The 21,898-nt window shown below is 32.7% G+C and overlaps 2 protein-coding genes across 3 annotated transcripts in view; both read left to right on the forward strand.

Moving 5' to 3' along the window:
* The window catches only part of LOC108913016 (zinc finger protein 474-like), a 129,713-nt gene that overhangs the window by 101,176 nt on the left and 6,639 nt on the right, over window positions 1-21,898 (forward strand). The window lies entirely within an intron of this gene.
* LOC108913018 lies at window positions 80-21,265 on the forward strand. 2 transcript variants are annotated; one of them, XM_018718471.1, is made up of 6 exons: window positions 80-286; window positions 7,924-8,912; window positions 17,035-17,136; window positions 17,641-17,778; window positions 20,296-20,536; window positions 20,952-21,265. In XM_018718471.1, the coding sequence occupies exons 2-6, from the start codon at window positions 7,937-7,939 to the stop codon at window positions 21,058-21,060; spliced, it is 1,566 nt and encodes a 521-aa protein (XP_018573987.1). In that variant the 5' UTR covers window positions 80-286; window positions 7,924-7,936; the 3' UTR covers window positions 21,061-21,265. The 2 variants fall into 2 exon arrangements, with proteins under 2 accessions (XP_018573987.1, XP_018573988.1); XM_018718472.1 differs by lacking the exon at window positions 20,296-20,536.

The raw sequence follows: 21,898 nt of genomic DNA on the forward strand, positions 1-21,898 counted from the left end.
CAAACAATGTCATTTAGAATATAATTAAATATCAACACAGATAAAATCATTCCAATATTTTTAATTGTTAATAGTTTACTCCAGTTTCAGACAAGGTTTCGGAGGTGCAAGGAGAAACTTGAAAAGGGGAGAGTTTTATAAATTACATCAGGTTCAATAATGTAATTTTTTCGCGCCTTATATGTTTATAGTTGATGTATATTTATTTGTACGTACCATATCGGTAAGTGAACCGCAAAGTGATTGATTTAGAGACGAGTTGATTGGGAGAAGAGTTTTCAGTACGGTAAGTATTTTGTCAACGTGTACTAAGATATGTTTTTACAGGGAACTGAGTCACTACATTAAAATGATTCAGAAATAAAAATCCGATAATTTATGATGAATCTATTTTCAACACTAAATTCGAAATTAGCGAAAAAATGTTTTTGATTAATTTCTCTACATGCTAAAAGTAAAATATGTAATGTAGTTTTGAGTTATTATAAAAACAAGTTATTCCTGATAAAAAGTCATCTCTGTAAATGTATAACGTATATCGTAAGTAGATATAAAATTGACAAGCATCATCGTTATACAAAAAGGACATGTGTTCCACAAGACACTAAACAATTCACTGCAATCAAGATGAATCCCGCATCCTTATTTAAAATGTTCTAAATAACATTTTAGATGCCTTTGTGATTTTATTTTTCCAGTTTCTTAAAGTTTTCTTATAATTACACATTTTATACTATGTAACATTTTTAGAACACTGTACATTATAAAAACAATACTATTCTGTTTATTTTAATCGCATAATACTCCAGTATAATATTCGTTGTTAAAACATCTGTTTATTTGAAGTAAATATAAATATTTAATCTTTTAACTTTTAACTTATATAAGGTCAGTAAAACACTTACGTCCTGATTATAAAATTATCAAAAAAAGTCTCGTGCAAATGACCAGAATACATTACTCCGATGTATTTTGAGCCGCTGAATCCAAACCTGATGTCAGAATTGCCCCAGCAAGCTACCAGAACTAACTTGAAAAAATAGCTTAAAATCGCTAATATTCTCGAATTCGGTTTCAGCGGGTCAAAATACCCGATACCTACATAGGTCAGATTACGATTTTCAGTCGCTTAATTCAAATCATACCTGGATCATAGAAGCTAATTTATTAATTTTTTGAATTTTTAGGCTTTTTTAAGGTTAAGAAGAATTTGTGATCTTATGGGCCAAATCTTACATGGGAATATAAATATTTGTCCACTAGTTTCTGCCACTAATAAATTATACTTGGATTTTAAATGCTAATTCGTCGATTTTGTGGATTTTTAAAGCATTTTTGATGTTAGAAAGTTCTGATGATTTGCCGGGGTAATTCTAACATCGGCTTCAAATTCACTAGCTCAAAATACATGGAATAATATGTTCTGGGCATTTGTATAAGATTTTTTTTTTTAGTGGAACTTTGTAACTAATTATTCGGGGAACTAAAGATCGTACAGAAAATCTAAATACGGTTTTGAAAACTTCAAAATATCCTCTTCCGTAGAAGATAACGTAGAGTCTACGTTATAAAACGTTCTTATCATTTTTTGATAAAAAAATTTTTTTCGATGCAAGATACTTCATTCAAAAAAGGATAAAAATTGCTTATTTAAGGATTTTCGTTAAACTTGAAATAACTTTAGAGATAGTGAATAGACTAAGGATATTTTCGTTTTTTTTAACCTCAGATTTTTCCTTCATTGTGATCCAAATGATTGAAATTGTCTCTTTTTAATTAATTATCAAATTTCACTTTAAAAGTGAGTCATTTTGAAAAGTCAAATAAAACAAAAAATTTTTACGCCCCTAAACTTTTGAAAACGTAGAGATATCTCGGTCAAAATCGATCTATTTTAATCAATCAAGGCACCATTAGATTAAAACCTAATAGCAGAACGATATAGCAGTATAATATAAAATCATTAGTTCTTTGATTTTTAATCACATTTTATGTTTCAGGAGAAATATAGTTTGTAAATAAAATTTGAATTGTAACAGTTTCCTAAAGCATGCTTTTTATTAATGGGGAAATATTGTTTCGATTTGTAAAGTGCATTTCCTTGTTTTATTGGAAATATTTGATTTTAACTCATTTTGAATTTTCATTGACACCCTAGAATAGTGACCACGGTCACGTACATTTAACCTTCCGATAACTTGGACATAAAATGATATTGCTATTAAAGCATGCATGACACGTCGTTCTAATTAAATAAATATTGTGTTTACTTAACGCAATTTATTGTCACTATAATAATACAGAAATCACAGACTGTTTTCTTCGGGAAATAGTTCTTTACACCAACATTTTTTACCAAAATGTCTTATTGAACTTATTTTCACTACTACAGTAAGAGAAATTTTATACAGAGTGGTCCAATTAAAACAGTCCACCTAAAATATTTTCAATGAAATGAATGAATGAATGAATGAATGAAAAAGTTTTCAAACTAGTTTTAATTAATAAATGTCCAAATTGCGACTCATTTACTTCAATACAGTAATAAAACCTTTGTTCAACATTTTTCCGAACATTTTGTATCATTTCATCACATGCTACCACTATTTGGTGGCGAAGATGAATCACTCCAGTATCTGCAATTACGTCCGTTGACGTAACCTTTAAGAAAGAATGCGCATTTGTCAGAAAAGCATGTACAATATAAAAAATTGGGATTATCCAAAAATTTTTCACCCATCTGTTCACAAAATTGTATACGGCGACCTGGATCATCTTCATTTAGTTCTTACACGAGATGAATCTTATAGGGATGGAATTGATGCTTTTTCAAGATCCTCTGAAGACTACTACATGGAATTTCTGAAGTTGCCTCTAATTTTCTGGTACTTGAAGTGGGATCCAGTTCAACATGTCTCAAAATTGCAACCTTCGCAGCCTCGTCAGTCGTCAGTAACAATGTGTTGCCTTTCATGTTTTTTGTTAGCAACGGATCCAGTCTTCATGAATTTAGATATTAAATTTAGGGACGGCTGAGATTCTTATCGGGATACCTTTCATTAAAAATCCTTGCAGTTACCCGGGTCATTTTATTATTTCGAAAATAGACAATGACAATTTCTCTCTACATATGTAAACCATGATAATTTGAATCGTTTGCTTCAAAACAGCGAATAATAACAAATCAATGGATTTCACTACCTAGACAATTCTGACTGATATAAAATCGGAACAGAACTAGGTACATGTAAAATTCTAATAAAACCCGGTTTATCATGGAAATCAAGATTTCCATGATAAACCTCATTTTTTACAGTTTCATTGTCCGGTGAGTTTTTTTATTACTATTTTAAGTCTTTTTTTCGATTTATTTCACCAACACTTCCAACAGGTTCGTTACAATAATTTTAAGGCAGAACAAAAAAATTTCAGCATGTTTGTAAAGAGAATTGAAATGATGTGCCACTTAACCCCCCGTATTATTTAAAATTCATGAAGGGGTTGCCATCCCGTTTAGGGATGGTCCTACATCCATGAATTTATAATAAAAGATGTCCTCCTTGAAAACAAAATCGACCTGGTTTGGGGTTTTCCGGAAAAACCTGTTGCATTGAAAATATTTCAGGTGTACTGTTTTAATTAGGCCACCCTGTATGTATTCAAATAACTTCTAGATAGATGAAAAGTTAAACTAACAATTTACTTCATTTAAAGGCAAAATGTTAATTAAATGGGGAGGGTCATTACGCGCGGTTATCGCCCAATTGAGAAAATTTCAATCGGTTTTAGCCCAAACGGATCCACCTTACCCCTCACCATCCACTGCCTTAAATAGCTTCCAGTAACCGAACCACATATGTATAACTACTATGACAGGTAGTAATGGCAGAAAAATGTCTTTCGATCTATTGAGTTTTCTTTTTTTGGTCCCAAGCTATTGACCCTCCTTCTTCATTACAAATATTTCAACTAGGGGCCATTAAGAATTCTAGAATTGTAACGCCACTCAATATTTTGATGCTTTTGAGTGACCTATGTAAGAAAATAGATACCTATACACTTAATATACCATACCTATATATCGAGTTATTATTTTTGTAATTCAAAATAACTTTATTTTAATTGTCTGAAAAATAACGTAGAAACGTATAGACTTTATTATATGTATTGTATTTGAAATGGAATTAGAAATATACAGGGTGTTTCCTAAGTACGGTCCGTAACATCAAGACACAAATTCCTATGGTATTATAAAAAAATTTCCTATAAACATATTGTGACCGGAATTGCTTAGACTCCGAGATACAGGGTGTTGAAAATTTAAAAAATATATTAATATTTGAAATAAATTTGGAACAGTCAGTGTTAGGTTCTTAAAATTTGGCAGACATTGTACGACGGTAAAGAGCTGCATTTTTAGTATAAAGTTAATTTTTTATTTCCCGCCAGTGGCGTGAGTCAATCGACGATTTCATCATAAAATGTAGAATGTCAATGGATTTTTAAAATTTTTATTATTTTCGGACTCGCCTAACATTTTACAACAAAAAAGGTGTCTTCAATTTATTGCCATATTAGCCACATTCTTACAAAAATGGCCGACAACTACAAACAACAATCATATAAATAATGAGTTTCGACATAAAATCAAAAGCAGATGTTGAAAATGGCCACATTATGATAAAACGCGCGATTCTAATCATTTCATCATTGATTGTCTCACTCGTTCAAAAATTTCTGGAGAATTTTGTATGACATCACAACTTTGAATTATTCAATTTCGTAACTCGTTTTCATCTATACACAAGAGACTTGAAGGTCACTTCATATACGCATACGCATAAAAGTCGCAAGGATTCATATCAGGACTGCGAGCTGGCCAAGCTTGGGGATCTGCGCGTCCAATCCAGCGATTAGAAAAGGTGTTGTCGAAGTATTGACACGGCTGAAATGAGCTGGGACATTGTCGTGCATAAACCAGAAATTAGCTCTTACGTGTAGAGGTACATCTTCTAATAAAATGTTTAGTCCTTCGGCTTGAAACTGCCTTTATGAGTCACCAGTTAATAGAGCTGAAATGATTGCTGAAAACGACCATCTCTTATTACATGCGGATTTTCGTTCGCCCAAAAATGTTCATTATGAAAATTAAATGGAATCTGAATGGAACTGAGTCTGGCTTACTGCAAGTTGAGAACGGAGTTCTCCAGGGTTCTGTCCTGGGACCCATTTTGTTTCTCATATATATTAATGACTTACCTTACTCCGTAGGTGATACCTTTTGTATTATGTTTGCGGATGACACTACGTTAATTACAAGGGACGACGATTTCAGTTTAAGCTTTCTACAGCTTTCTAAAAATTGGTTTCCTTCGAATAAATTAAAACTCAATGAATCCAAAACCCAAAATATCTTATTTAGTACCAACAAGAGGGTTACAAAATCAGAGATTAAAGTTGTTGGGTTGGTTCTTGACTCCAGATTAGAATGGTCGTCTCAGATAGATCATATTGCTTCTAAGCTGTCGTCGCAAATATTTTGTATGAGACAATTGAGGCAGTCGCTTCCTTCTAATGTATTACGCACGGTGTATTTTGCAATCATACATAGCCATTTATCCCATGGTATCGCTCTATGGGTTAATTCAACTGTGGCGCATAAGTTATTTGTTTTGCAAAAGGCTGCTGTTCGCATTATTGAGTTCACATTGCCTACCACTATTTAAAAAAATTCAAATTACGCCACTACCATGTATTTATATATTCCAGTCGTTACTGCACATACATCGTGGGTTGGACAAAATTCAAAAGCATTATGACATACATTCCTATAACACTAGATATGCCGATACTTTGATTGAACCGTTCGCTAGGATACGCACAACAAAAATTAATAAGTTAGATGTTAAGTTATACAATTATTTCGATAAATGTTTTAAAAATGTAAATGTTTCTAATTTAAATTTTAATCGGTTCTATGTTGAGTAAAAGCCTTCTATTGGACAAATGCTTTTATAGTGTGAAAAATTATTTTAACTGGTCGAACACAAACCATTAATGTCAGTGACTTCAAATGTACTTTTAATTGTACGTAATGTGGTCGTTAAACAAAGAGTAAGAGTAATAATTGCTTCTCGCGAAAAAGTTGCCTCATCAGAAATAAAAATTTTCGTGAAAAAATTGTTATTATGTGCCACTGCATGAAGTAACCACCCTCTAAAATATAGCCTTGGTTGAAAATGGGGCAGTAGAGTTTTTATTTGTTGTATGTGGTATGGGAATAGCTGACAAATTCTCAAAACTTTCCAAACAAAGCTGCATTGCTTTATTCCTGGTACTGGTTGAAGGATTTTCTTCTATCTCTCGAAGTATAGCTTCTTCTAGTTTTGGGCTTGTTATTGTTGAAGGTATTCCTGGAACTTTCGTACTACGCTTAAAACTACCAGTTTCACTTAATCTGAGATGTAGCTTTTTAAATGTTTTAGCACTAGAGATGAGAAATCCGGTTCATTTTGTTGACCCGGTTCCTCATACGGAGCCGGTTCAGTGAGCTGGCTCAATTGAGTCGAATTTGTCATGACTATCCCTTACCTTCTTTACTTTCTAGTACATTGCGAACTGCGACCCGTGTAGCCTAGTCATTGTATTGCGTAGCTCATTTCATAAAATTATTAAACAGATACATAAAATAGATTGTTTAATAGAATTATGTATTATTTTTATGCAAATATATTAGAATCAATATTTTGTTGATTATTAACTAGCAATTTAGAAAGCACGTAAGGAAAAAAGAAAATTTTGGAATTAATTTTTATTAAATAATTTTTTTTTTGTATTTATTTGAATGAAAATTTGTTTTCACTACTTATTTATCATTTGAAAAGTAGCGAATATTACAAATAATACACCCGATACCTGCACTCTATGAATTGTGCGAGTGCGGGTGCACTACTCTTGATTTCGGTTCACCACTTCCGATATTCGACGCAAAGATCCGAGAGCCGGGACGGATCTTTGAGAAGGAACCGGTTCACTCGGCTCAGTACAAAGAGCCGGCTCAGTGAGCCGAATCAGTCATGTTCCACCCATCTCTATTTAGCACATAGCGTTACCCTGTTAGAATAACGTTCCTGATAAATTCGTCGCGCTTCTTCTTCTTCCATTCCCATTGGCTAAGCCGTAGATGAAAGGCATCTAAGTCATTTCAGCGTTAGTAAAGTTATTCATTTTCGAATTTTATTATCTAATCCACAGTTTTGATTGACAACTTATAACTAGCAAAATGCCAACAATTTCTATACCAAACAAGTAACTAAGACAACAGAAAAGGCATAGTTACCATATTATTTCTTTTGTTGCCGCTGAATTAAATGAATAATTTTCTAAGAATAGGTTATTAGGCAAAAAATTCAAGACGCCAAATGTTAGGCCAGTTCGAAAATAATAAAAATTTATAGAAATCCATTGACTACATTTTACGACGAATACGTCGACTAACTCACGCCTAACTACGCCACTGGCGGCATATAAAAATTGACTTTATACTAAAAATACAGCTCTTTACCAACGTACAATAACTGACAAATTTTAAGAACCTAACACTGACTGTTCCAAATTTATTTCTAATTATATTATATTTTTTTAAATTTTCAACACCCTGTATCTCAGAATCTAAACGTTTCCAAGAAATATTTTTCTTTAAATATCATAAAAAAATATGTCATGAAGTTACGGACCGTACAAGGAAAAACCCTCAATATTTACCTATGTAAATTTAAAAAAAAATAAATAAAAATGTTAACCAGACATGTAAAATAATCACAAAAAGAAATACAAAAAATTTACTGAAAGGAGTTAAAATAAATATCATAAAAATACGTTGTCCAATATTTCCAAGAAACATGTTTTATCTTAATGTTGTAGATAACAAACCAAAATGGCGTTAGAAAAAGCAATTAGCGTTGAAGCTGGCCTTCAAAGCATGACCGTGGAAGTAGAAGAATCTCAAGAAGAAAAAAATATGTCTTTCTGCACCAAAGTGAAGGTTATCCTTTCCAACATAACCATTGAACCCATCTTGTTTTGCTACGTCCTGCCCAGCGTCATGGCAAGCGTCACCACGCAAAACTTAACTTTGGAAAAGAGTTGTAGAGTCAACTTACGCCTTGACGAAGGTATTTGCGATGCCTTGGCAGCTCGAAACGAGTCTTACCCCAATTACAAAACCAGTGAAGAAATGGTACAGAAGTTATCTGCGAATATGATGATTTGGAAAAATATCATCCAGAGTCTGTTGCCAGCCTTTCTACTATTATTTTTAGGTTCTTGGAGTGATAGACACAAAAGAAGAAAGCCATGCATATTGAATCCGATTTTAGGGGAGGTCGCTATGACTATAGGATTTTTACTGTGTACTTATTTCTTCTACGAGTTACCATTAGAGGTCAATATAATGGCCGAAGCCATACCCCCAGGGCTGACGGGCGGTTGGTTTGCCATGTTCATGGGAGTTTTTACTTACATAAGCGGAGTTACTTCAGAGAAGAATAGGACTGTACGAATTGGAGCAGTTAATATGTTCCTCAATGTTAGCGTCTGCATTGGTATATCCCTCAGCGGTATCCTCTATGAAAAGATCGGCTTCTACGGGGTTTATTCCTTAGCTTTGACTATGTATTTTACGGCGTTGATATATGGAACTTTTTTTGTCAAGGATATCAGAGAGATTGAGATGGAAATGGGTATTTATAAAGCAAATAATGAAAAGAAGAAAAATATTATTTTGGACTTCTTCGACTATAATCATGTTAAAAAGACGATAATGGTTTGCTTTAAAAAAGGCAAAAAGAATAGGAGAACTAGGATATGTGTTATTATGATTCTGGTGATGGTTGTCATTGGACCCATGCATGGTACGTTTTATCTAAATTCTGTACATAAACAAAAATAAAATAATATGTTGCTCATCTAGATGCACATTTGGAAAAACGCAAAATTTATGAAACCAGGAATAAATCATCACCACAATTTAAAAATTAAACAAACTATTTTTGTCACTTTGAAAATTGTGATTAACATCATATGCATATTGCAAAAGAATTTTCATGAACAAATATCAGTGGCGTACGCAGAGTTTTGCCATGGGGAGGAGAGTTATAACTAAAAAAATTTTAAAATAGGTCAATATTTTATCCCTCTCCTGTATATTCACAATTTCATCATTACAAAGACAAACATAGAAGAATTACTACTTTCTAAAAATCTTAACTATAATGTGTAAGTATGTGCACTTTAATTTAAAACATTGTCTGTTTCTGTCCTATTGTTAGATTAATTATGACCTACATCCAGCAGTAAATATTTGCTAATAAATATTTATGCCAAACCACAGATTCTTAACAAGACTTCAACATCAATGTAAACAGATATAGTCGAAAGTACTGATAATACATATAAAAAAGGAAAAAATTATATACATGGTGTAACAAAAATAAGGTTACAAACTTCGTCAGCAGATAGAACACTTAAAATTAGTAGGGATATTTCATATAAAATTATTGTTTAAAGTGCTTCAATGGTGATATATCTACACCCTGTATATATGTTGAAAAGTTGAAAAAATATTGTTTTCAAATATTTTGAAAACGGTAGGAGGGAATAATCCCAAATTTGGTACGAATACTACGCTACATACCCTAAAGCCTTCAAAGATTAAAAGTGTAATCTACACTGTAAAAAAATTGGTGCGAGTGAAAGTAATAAAGGTTTGGAGTGAATAAATTGCGTGAAATTATTGAGTACATTTTCACTCAATATTGGGCATTTTGATCATTTTACTCATTTGTGATTATATTTAAACTAAAACTGAGTACTTTCACTCAAACTTCACTCCTTAAATAAATTCTTCTCATACACCCGTATTTGATGCACTTGTACCTAAATCAGAGTAAATGTCTTCATTACTGAGTGAGTTTAATTATATATTAATTTCGAGCAATTTGAATGGCGTCGTGAAGACGGCACCAATTACATATTGCTTCTGTAATCTCGACCACAGTTAATAGGGCCCCGTTAGATACCCCAGAAAAGCGTGATCGCCAAGAGAACAGGCCTTAGCCGGCGGCGGCAGGTCACAGTTGGCAGGTCTCAGCCACGACAGGAGGAGGTCTAGCGAAGGGAATTAATTTCAACACTGTATATCCTAATTAATCATTTATGGGTGATTTATTTTTGCACTTAATATTTAGTTAATTAAAAACCAGGTCTGAGTAAAAAATGACTCAATAATAGTTAAATTTAAATCATATTGGTGAAAAAGTCAACTCTAAATTGGTTTTATATACACAGAATAGAGTCAAAAGTCACTCAATCGATAGTTAGCAGGATTTAAGTAAAATTCACTCATTTATGATGCAATAGTTTCATTCAGTTGTATTCATACTAATAAAAAGTGAAAATTTCACTCAATCGGGTGTGGACAGAAATTGATACATTGAGTGAAATTTGAGCGAAATTTTTTTAGTGTAAGTGCGGAGATATGAGGACACCGGACCCCTTTTTTAAATATTTCTACGACACTGACTTTAAAAAAAATTTAAGTGAATTGAATTTCTAAATTGCCCTTGGAGCAAAAAGTGTAACTTCATTTTTTTCGGACGAGCCTTCGTTCTCTAGCTCGGCTAAAAAATCGCTGTACTATACGATAAAAATACATATTTTTTTTTAGAATCAAGTGACCTACTATCAAGTCATCTTGTCGTTAGTAAGTTAGTGTTGTCATCGGTTTTCATTATTAATTCAAATTATTTGAAGGTTTGGTGCGCTGAAATCGAATCCGAGGCATCTCAATTCGCACTGGTTTTCGAGATATCCTAACCTAAAAGTGCTAAAATTGCGATTTTTGACATATTTTTAAATTATGTTACATACATGGAAAGATATTTTTTTTTTGCTGAAACCATTAATGGCGTCTTAAAGTATTATACTTATTCTTCAAAACGCACTTGGATTTATCCCGATATCATTTTTCGTCTTTGAGAAATCGCATGTTGAAAGGACCCCGCACATTTTATATGGAAAAAGGTCTTCCGGTGAAATTTGCTAAAAATTTGGGAAATTGTTCATTTTGTACCCCTGATCAAAAGTGTCAATGGGGTCGAAGCTCAAAATGCCCATCTTTAGGCTCTACGGCAATTTTTAGTGGCCAAAAACGGCAAAAAAATTTTTAAGTCAGTGGCGTAGAAATATTTAAAAAAGGGGTCCGGCTTTCCCATATCTCCGCACCTGGACACGCTTATTCATAGAAGGTACCAAATCGCACCAAATTTGGAATTATTCCCTCCCTACCGTTCTCAAAATATTTGAATCAGATTGAATTATTTAATAATATAATTGAAAACTTAAAAGAAAATGAAGATTACTTTTTTTTCTAAAAGATTTACAAGGTGAAATAATAATTATAAGAAACAAAAAAAAATGGTATAATTTTATTTTATGTTCTTTTTCCATGAAACGCAGACATCCAATAATTTAAATAAGATTTAATAACTAGCATTAAAATAAACTGGATTAGGTATATATAATTTGGTGTACATAATATTTACTATATTGCACCATTATTTATCTTTCTTTGTATTTTTCATCGTTATCTGTNGGAAAATCTTTGGCAACTCTTGGGAACTCTTTGAAAAAATGCATGTGAGTTCCGAGTTCAATGAAGGTTATTAAAACCACAAAATAATATTGAGACGGTGTGTATTAAATCGTGCATTCAAAAACACTCTCACAAATACGTATACACACATATAATTAGACATGGACATATTCCTACATAAAATACTCACACGCATACAATTTAATGGAAACTTAAGGGACTGTACAAGCATTAAACATAATATTTTTAAAAAAATGATTTTTTGCCGTTTTTGGCCACTAAAAATTGCCGTAGAGCCTAAAGATGGGCATTTTGAGCTTAGACTCCATTGACACTTGATCAGGGGTACAAAACGAACAATTTCCAAATTTTTAGCAAATTTCACCGGAAGACCGTTTTCCATATAAAATGTGCGGGGTCCTTTAGTTTGACTTATTTTTCGATTTTTGAATATACTGACAACACAGCACCACAAACCTAAATTCATCGGCACCCGGAAGTAAAGATACCATATGTTTTTAGTGTCGCTGATCATGAATCTGAACTCCAAAATATTCTACAAAAATGCATGCAAGTTTATCCAGATCGATAACAGGTAAGTCCACTCTTTCACAGTCTTGCAGAGATAGACACAGGGACCACTCCATTATCAGGAAGAGGAGGACTATGAAGAACTCCTACAGTTGAGGTTGAAGAATTTATTTTGGAAGCTGTTGGTGAAAATCTAAATGTCAGTACTCGACAATTAGCCAGACAATTTAATACTAACCAAATGACCACTATTACATGAGCAGCACCTTTACCCTTATCATTTACGAGCTCACCAGCCTGTTGATTTCCGGTGAGAGAAAATGTTTGCAGATGGTTTATTCAGCAAACGGCTAATCCATGTTTATTACATCATTGACCATTGTTGATCACATATGAAGCAACATTTACCAGGAATGGGGGCACGGCAAGACCAGTTGCTTGGCCTCCGCGGTCTCCTGACCTTAATCCTATCTGGGGCTATCTGAAATCATTAGTAATTGCCAGTATTAGATAAATATATGCTTTGACACCGTTTAATGGAATCCTTTGACAGAATTCGTAATTATCCTTGAATATTTCAAGGGATACACTTAAATATGATTCGATGTGCCCGAGCATGTACTGAATCTAGGGAAGGTGTAGAAATATTTAAAAAAGGGGTCCGGCTTTCCCATATCTCCGCACCTGGATTACACGCTTATTCATTGAAGGTACCAAATCGCACCAAATTTGGAATTATTCCCTCCCTACCGTTCTCAAAATATTTGAATCAGATTGAATTATTTAATAATATAATTGAAAACTTAAAAGAAAATGAAGATGACTTTTTTTTTCTAAAAGATTTACAAGGTGAAACAATAATTATAAGAAACAAAAAAAAAATGGTATAATTTTATTTTATGTTGTTCTTTTTCCATGAAACGCAGACATCCAATAATTTAAATAAGATTTAATAACTAGCATTAAAATAAACTGGATTAGGTATATATAATTTGGTGTACATAATATTTACTATATTGCACCATTATTTATCTTTCTTTGTATTTTTCATCGTTATCTGTAATTAGGACTAAAAAGATATTACTCCGCCGTATTTGATTTTAGTCTCATTAAAGGAGTTATTAGAGGAAAGATTAAAACTAAGATTTTAACAAAAGACAATGGATTTAGTTTAAACCTTAAAACTGCTCTGCTTTATGACACGATAATGTGGAAATTTCAGAATTTGAATGCAGATATTTTTAATTCGTGAACACATATTAAATGCTTTTTGGTTAATTTAATTTTAGGAACCAGTAGATTGTAGATTCTAAATTGTAAATTGTATGGAGTGTCCTATTAATGACCCTACTGTTATCCTTATTGATTACGACTTTGATTTAGTAAGTCTACCCTCAACTCCTTCGATGGTCGTTTTGAGAACTTCTTTGCTTGCCTTTGGCCAGGGGTTTCTTGCCACAATTTTTGAGCCTTCTCTTTCACCCACTCCCTCCCGAGTGCCTTATTCGAATAACTATAAGTATAAGAGAGTTCGGATCTGTGTAGGACTGTAGATAAGAATACTCATTAGCCTTCTTGTTGCTTCTATGTTCCACTTGCACCAGCACCTAAGTTAATGTAACATCATTTTAACTTCCTAATTTTACCAAAGAATCTAAGGAGCTCCATGCTAGTCCTATTTGATCTGCCACAAATTGATTGTTTTTAGGGCTGGGTGACTGTCAGAGTATAAAACAATTATTTGTTTTTTAACGTCCTATCATCCCTATCAACTCACAATATTAATGGCCCATACTCTCGCCTGGAAGACTGTGATACGCATTATTTCCAGGCACGTAACCAGAGTAGGTGGAAGGACATAAGTTTGGAAATAAGGAAAAAATGCTGCAGTGTAATGTGAAAGAAAAGTTTTTCTTTTGAATGCAATTTGAAGAAGTGGTAAGAATGGAAAGTGGTGTAATTTCCTTTGATTGTTTCCTTATTTTGAAAGTCAATCCCACAGAACATAAAAATGGGGGATACCCCACGCCCCACCTTAAGATCACTTTATTTTTTAGATCTGGTTACATGCCTAGACGAGTTGAACATTTCTTATATGTTCTAAATCCGATGTTCTAAATCCGACTCCTGTTTCTGTCTTTATACCCGCCTAGATTTTCTTTAATTGGGATCCCGTTTGCCAGTCTTCTTGCATAAACGCAAAGTTTGACTTATCATGTTTTGACAACAACTCATTAATAATTTAATAAATTAACCGTACATTTTAAAATTGATACATTTTAATGTGTCATCTTTACTGTTTCATATCCCTAGTTTTAGAATCTCCAGCCCCTCTCGTTGCGAACTCAGTGAATGTGTTTACTAATATAGAATTTTCACATTCTGATTTAAAATCCAGTAATTAATCATTTGCTAGATTATTCTGTATAATTAAATAATATTTGATTATGTGGTATATCTTCATATTTCTATAACACAGCCACACAAACAAAGTAGTCTGTACTTTTCATGCGACATAAATGTTATAAGTAGTATTTTTGCCTCCTGATCACGAATCCGGTATCAGAATTGAGCTATCACATCACAGGAATTTCCTAACCTCAAAAAACAGGTCAAAAATAGCAAAAATTCACGAAAAAGTGCTAGGAAAACTAGAATTTTTTTTTCTATATTCAAATGTTCATTTATACAGGGTGTCCGGTAAGTACCTCCTAATCTCTCGGGAGTGTATAGGGGAGGTCAAAATAAAACTAGTCCATCCTATAATTTTTTTTTCTAATGTGCCCCCTAACGGAGTTATGGGGGGTCAAAGGGGTACCTAGAAATTAACGTTTAGGGTTATAACTTTGAAACCACCCTGTATATTTTAATAAAATTTTCGTACGTTGTATTACACATGGAGCTCTACGATTTGATGCTAAAATCAACTTTTTGCTATTATCAGGTGTCCAGAAACGGACTGGCCCTATCACAATTTNACACAAAAAAGTTATCTGTACTTTTCATACGACATGTTATGTCCTGTCACATCACAGGAATTTCCTAACCTCAAAAGCAGGTCAAAAATAGCAAAAATTCATGAAACAGTGCTAGAAAAAATACAATTTTTTTTTCTATATTCATGTTCAATGTTCATTTTATTTGGTTAAGACTTCGCGGTCAGAATTGATGGTTCTTTTTCTAACCTCAAAAAACAGATCAATTAAGATTCTCAGATATTACGAATTTTCAAAATATAACAGATTTGCGCCAAATTTGGTATACGGAGATTTCCTGGGTCGCTGATCACGGATCCTAGGTCAATATTGCAAAATTCAAGATGGCGGATCCAGGATGGTCGACCAAATTTTCAAAAAATAACACATTACCGCCAAATTTGGTATACGGGGGTTTTGGGGGTCACTACAAAATTTAATCAATTACCTGTGTAGTTTATTACAAGGTTAGACAGAAAACCCGTGAATAGATCTACTTTTACAGAAAAAAGAACAAATTAGATATAGCCGAAAAAAAGAACATGATTGGGTACTCAGGTTATAAAGTAAACAAAAATATTACAATAAGAATTTCGCAATTCGTAATCAGCGACCCCGAAAACCCCCGTGTACCAAATTTGACGCGAATGTGTTAGGTATTTTTTGAAAATTTGGTCGGCCATCTTGGATTCACCATCTTAAATTTTGCAAAATTGACCTCGGATCCGTGATCAGCGATCCCGAAAACCCCCGTATACCAAATTTGGCGGGATTCTGCTATTTTTTTGAAAATTCGTGATATCTGACCTTAATTGACCTGTTTTTTGAGGTTAGAAAAAGAACCATCAATTTTAACCATATAAATGAACATTTGAATATAGAAAAAAAAAGTTTTGTGTTTTCCCTAGCACTTTTTCCTGAATGTTTGCTATTTTTGACCTGTTTTTTGAGGTTAGGAATTTCCTGTGATGTGATAGCTCAATTCTGACACCGGATTCGTGATCAGGAGGCAGAAATACTACAGATAACATATGTCGCATGAAAAGTACAAACTACTTTTTTTTTGTGTGTGGCTGCGTAATTTATGTCTATATTGCATTTACTTGCTTAGTACGAATCTTTCTTTATTTTGTGTAAAATAGTACTCCATACAATTAGGCTATTACAGCCTGTTTGGATGTTCAAAAATAAATAAATTACTATATTCAAATTCAATTATAATCTGTATTTCGGGTCTAAATGGCATTTCTAACATCGGATATGCCTTTTACAGCTTCTGATATTTATCACCGGTCAACTGGCGGGTCCTTCTTCTAGTCTATGATATGCAGATTTAGCTTCTACTTGAATAGTAAATGCACGTAGTTGATACAAAAAAATTCCTAAATTGCCTATTTCTAGATACATGATATTAAAGAAGCGAGAGCAAATCTTCAAAACTATCTGAAAGTAAGTGTTATGTATCTTACACAAACTACGTCAAACAAAATTTGGTAGAGGGTTTTGGCTATATGATAATAATGGATATATTTACTTACAATTAACACTATGTAGATGTGTCGAAAAAGATATATTTGTAACCAGGTTTACATTAACCTTCTGCTACGTATTTGTAAATTTTTTAATATTTGATTCCATTCTGTTTTTCATTGCAGTCGTGTTAGAAACATTACAAAAAGCAAATCATGAAAATATTACTAATTCTCTTTCATACATGCTTCTTTCTCTTATATTATAACAATTTAACAAAACCTGATGATTAGTTTTAGATTTTTTGTTTGTATAATATAATAATAAATGTATAATTTAAAAATTAGCTTAATGGCATTAAGAAATTTTTGTAATAGAAAGATTTAATCCAAGTAATATTTTTAGGTGAAATGAATGTTGTCTACTTCTTTGTTAGATATAGATATGGATGGAATTCTGTCGACTACAGCTTATTTTCGACATTCCAGTTTGTGGCACACACGATAGGTAAGCCAATATAAATCATTATATTTCAACAAATACAAAAAGTAATACAGAACCTTCTCAAACATTTACAAGCCACGTGATCACCGAGCTTAAACAACCAATATTTCACGGCTGATACTGTCAACTAAAAAATCCATAAATCTTGGCCAATATTAATAATTCGTTTACAATGAACAAACGACAAACCGTTACATCTACGCTCGAGATAATGCGATCGCTGATTGGTTGAATGGAATTTCTTGAAAAATTATACCAATCACAGCCGGTGAAACAGGACGTTGTGTTTTAATGTAATCTTGATCTTATTGTTGTAATATTTTTTAATTTTATTGTTTATTTGCCAACGCGAAGGAAATAAAATTTCTGTTCCAAACAAAATTACTGGCCGCATGGCTTATAATCATTTTGAAGGCTCTGTAAATAATGTACAAGTTTCTCTTAAAAATATACTCGTATGTACAAATTCCTAAAATATTTATATTTCTATGTAACTATGTTTTTTAGGGACGCTATTTTCTTTGGCCTTTTTCACGAAGTTTTTGAAAATGGACGATGCAGTATTAGGGATGATATCGAGTGGTAGTAAAATAATTGGTTGTCTCTTCTACGCTTTTGCCCCAACTCCCTTCTGGTACTATGTCGGTAAGTACCTACTTGAACGTTGTTTGGAAAAACCTGAATTATGAACTGTAACTATTTGAGAGACCAGATTTAATTAACTTTTCCGAGTTGTAACAGACTATTTCACTATTCATGTCGCCATCCTTACATCTCTCTTATTTGGAACTGAAACGTTTTCATATTTCAGCATGAACTGATTGCAGTCCGTACAATATTTGTTGAGATAGAATTCCAAGAGAATTATCGGAACTACTGTAACAATTTACCGCGGTAGGGGCGTGCCTTGAAATTTTCCGCCAATGTCTTTCTACCGCGGGTGTCGAATGCGGTAATTCCAAGAAAATGACGCAGAGGTCCTCATGAAATTCTTTCTCAACAAATATCGTACGGACTGTACCTGCAAAACGGTTATTCAGATATAACTAAATTTGATTCGTCATAGTCATCCGGTACTAAAATAAAAAATATGTGGAATTTTAAAAAAATATTATAGAATTTTTTTTCTGTTCTAATTTTGTGTCCTCAGAAACATTTTTCTACTAAATTTGATTGAAATATTTTTAAAAGTGTTCCAGATATGGGCAGCCAAATATTTAGTTTTTTTATTATTGCATAACCATTAACTAAATAACTATTTTAGTTAGATAGTTTTTCCCTTTGCTTTTTGTTACTTATAAAGCTATTAAATTTTCGAGCATTTTTTTTATTTAATTGGTAATACAAATTTATTTTAGAAATCTGTCCCTTAGAGTTTCACATTTTTTGAAAATAAAAATGTATATAAACAGAATTTATTGAAAATATCCACAACAAAAAATACATAGCAAAATAGTAAGCAAAGTAATATAATAACATTAAGTCATTAGATAATTATCTCAATTTCAGTTAACCAATTTACTTTTTCTATCCATTTTAACCCCTTTTATTACTTTTCTTCTTTCTTACAAAAACCTCTCTAAAACGAAGCTTTATAAACTTGTTTCTTAATAGTGCTCTAGAAATAATTATTTAGTTACATTGTAATTTGATCTTATCAATCGCCATGTATTACTTTTCAATAAATCTGAAAATAATAGAAACAAACAGGTTCAAATTCTATTTTTTAACGACTACACAAAAAGTTTTCTCAATAATTCATAGCTTAATATAAAACAAAAAGTAAAAGAAAAGCTTAACTGTTAGATTTTAAATTAACGGTTTCGCGAAAATAAAAAAAATAAATGTTTGGGTACCCATACTTTTAACACTTTGAGATATATATAAAGAATACAAGAAGTGGTAGAAACTTTAAATGAGCAGTCCTATAAAAATAACAAAAAAAATGCACAAACTTTGGCCGGAAAATACATCGTTTTCGAGATTTTTTTTTTCTTTATTGAATTTTATGCAGTAATAGATAATAATAATCTTAGTATGTACTTATAAATCCGTGATAGTTATAGCATTTCGCTCAGTTTCTTTGATAGGGTGACACTTCTGCGCCTGTAACTTTTAGTAGAATTTTAATTAATGTACTAACAGAAAGAGATAATTAAATAAGGTTGATGTACGAAAATTATAGCGAACAAACAGATATTAAAAATATATAAACATGGTTTAACATTGTTATGTCATGAACAAATAGAAGAAAACTTTGAACTCAAAGTGTTTGCTTTCAGATTGCAAACAAAACCATATCCTTCTTCACATATTACATTTTTTTAAAATTGGAAATGATTATTTTTAATTTCATTTAAGTTATTTGTGCATACAGTCGGTCGACAGCCGCACGGTTTAAGGCGTCAGTCCTTTAATCGTGTGCAAATTTCTGCCCGGGTTCGATTCCCGCGGCCGGTAGACCGGAGATTAGCTATGCTTGTACGGAGGATTGGCACCCTCTGTGCAGGTATGGTAGGGTGGAAGAATGTTGGCTTGGGTCAATGTGAGAGATTGACACCGGTTGGCATTTGACCACCCCGCTAATTAATGAGGTTTTCCAGGTTTCCCTCATTCATCCACTGAATGGTGATTAGGGCCTACCAACATAAGTCGTTCCTGGGCGCAAATGCGGCCTGCCTAATAAGGCCGCCACCGCTCCTGCACAAGTCTCCGACTTATGGGCTAATTCTCGTAATTAGAATGAGGAGTAGAGATATTATTATTATTAATATTATTATTATTATTATACTAACAATATCAGGATATAATTTTTATATATATGTTTATTTGTCATTATTTTTCCATATCAGCCTGATTTAAATTTCTTTGTGTTAAAATTATGAAAAACTGTTTCTATTGTGAAATTATCTATCTATTATCTATTGAATCTACAACAGGCGTCCTTTCCTATTTTTTCATAAAAAAAAATATATACTTGTAAAAAAACAAATTTGTCTGATAAAGTAAGTATGCATATTTGGACCTACGCCTACGGTCATAGAAACGTTTTTCCAAACCATTAAATCAAATTGATTTCAGAGGAAACAGTTTTTTTCTTTTTTCGTGAAGTCTCACTTTTGTTTATTCTCAATTACTGTCTTCTAGCATGATAATTTTAAGGTGCCCTGGCTGAGATGATGAACGGAACTTCATTTATCGCCATGAGAGCTATTGTATCAAAACTGGTACCAGCAGAGGAATTGGGCCAAATAAATTCGCTCTTTGGTGTAGCAGAGGCCATCATTCCGGTAGTTTATGGTCCACTGTATAGCAGAATATACGCCAAAACGATAGAAGTTTTCCCTGGCGCCTTCTTCCTAGTTGGAGGAATATTGACAGTTCCTGCAATTTTTATATTTATGTAAGACTTTTTTTATGCCAATTCTACTCCTGTACAAAAACCATTTGACTTTACCATTTATCATGTGTAAGGCTGTTAGAGAGAGCTGCAATTCAATGGCGTGCCAAGCGGGTCAACCGAGACATGCGTGATCCGCTGCCTCAGAATGCTTTTCACGTTCACGTCACGTTAATAGACTGTTGCTTTGTTATCGTGCGGATATTGTGTAATTAATTTCTATCTGGTGGTGGATTGTAGACAATTTAATTTGTTACTTTTTAATAAATAATGCGTACACCTATGCAGGCGACTCAGTTCTGACAGCCCTAATCATGTATAACAAATATTATAATTGTATGTACGTATACCAGACGCAAACACTTTTTATTAGTCATCAATTAAAATATCATAGTTCTTAGGTATTTTGTATTTTCAGCTGGTTGTTCTTTGAACACAAGAAAGATGAAAGAAATGATAAACGAGAAAAGGCCCATGAAGAAAATTTGTTGAGACAAGAAGGCAGACCTGATTCTGAAAACGTATAAAAACCGCGTAAATATGCAAATAACACCACTTCAACTTAAACTAGGTAATTCAGTTTTAAAAACTGTAACTGGAACGATTGAAGAGTATTATTTTATTTATTTAGTTGCTGTATATCTTGCCTCATAGATGATAAAGTGTGTTAAATTGTTTTAAATTTACACGCTTTTGGGTTTAATGTAAATATAAATAAAACTATTTAAAATCTTCTTGTTTTTTTTTTTTCAATGTTGTCACATAAACAAGAATTGGTTCCTAAGCATGACTGTCATTAAAATCATTATCTAACGGTTTTTAAAGGATTAGGTGTTAATAATTACTTAAAAAACGCGAAGCAAAATGCAAAAAATTTAGGCCTTCATTTTGAAAAATGGTGTTTTCTCCCAACTGGCATAGTCACCTATTAGTACGTAGCTACTACTATTTACTATTTTAATTAAAGTGCTCCCAATAGTAGCAACTACGTGCCAACAACTATTTGTGCCCGTTAATTAGTTAGTAATTACACAGTCCCACAAAAAAGTGTGAGGTCCGAAAGACCCGATTAGATCTGGGTTAAGAACAGTTGAATGTCAAATGTTTATAACAACATAAACCAATGTACCTATCTATTCTTGGGGTCGCTGAATACGAATCCGGCGTCCGTTTGACTCGATCAGGCCTGGGTTAAGGTTAATTCAAGGTCGAATGTTGAAAATCAATTGCCAACAAAGTAAACCAATAAATCAGAATTCTTTTTTCTGCCTCCTGTACATCAAAAGGAAATAATAACAATTATCGATTCATTAAAAAATAAAACATCACCAGGTATTGATAACACAGCCCCACAAAAAAAAAAAA

The sequence above is a fragment of the Anoplophora glabripennis genome, unplaced genomic scaffold (genome assembly GCF_000390285.2).
Source record: "Anoplophora glabripennis isolate ALB-LARVAE unplaced genomic scaffold, Agla_2.0 scaffold907, whole genome shotgun sequence".
Lineage (NCBI taxonomy): Eukaryota > Metazoa > Arthropoda > Insecta > Coleoptera > Cerambycidae > Anoplophora > Anoplophora glabripennis.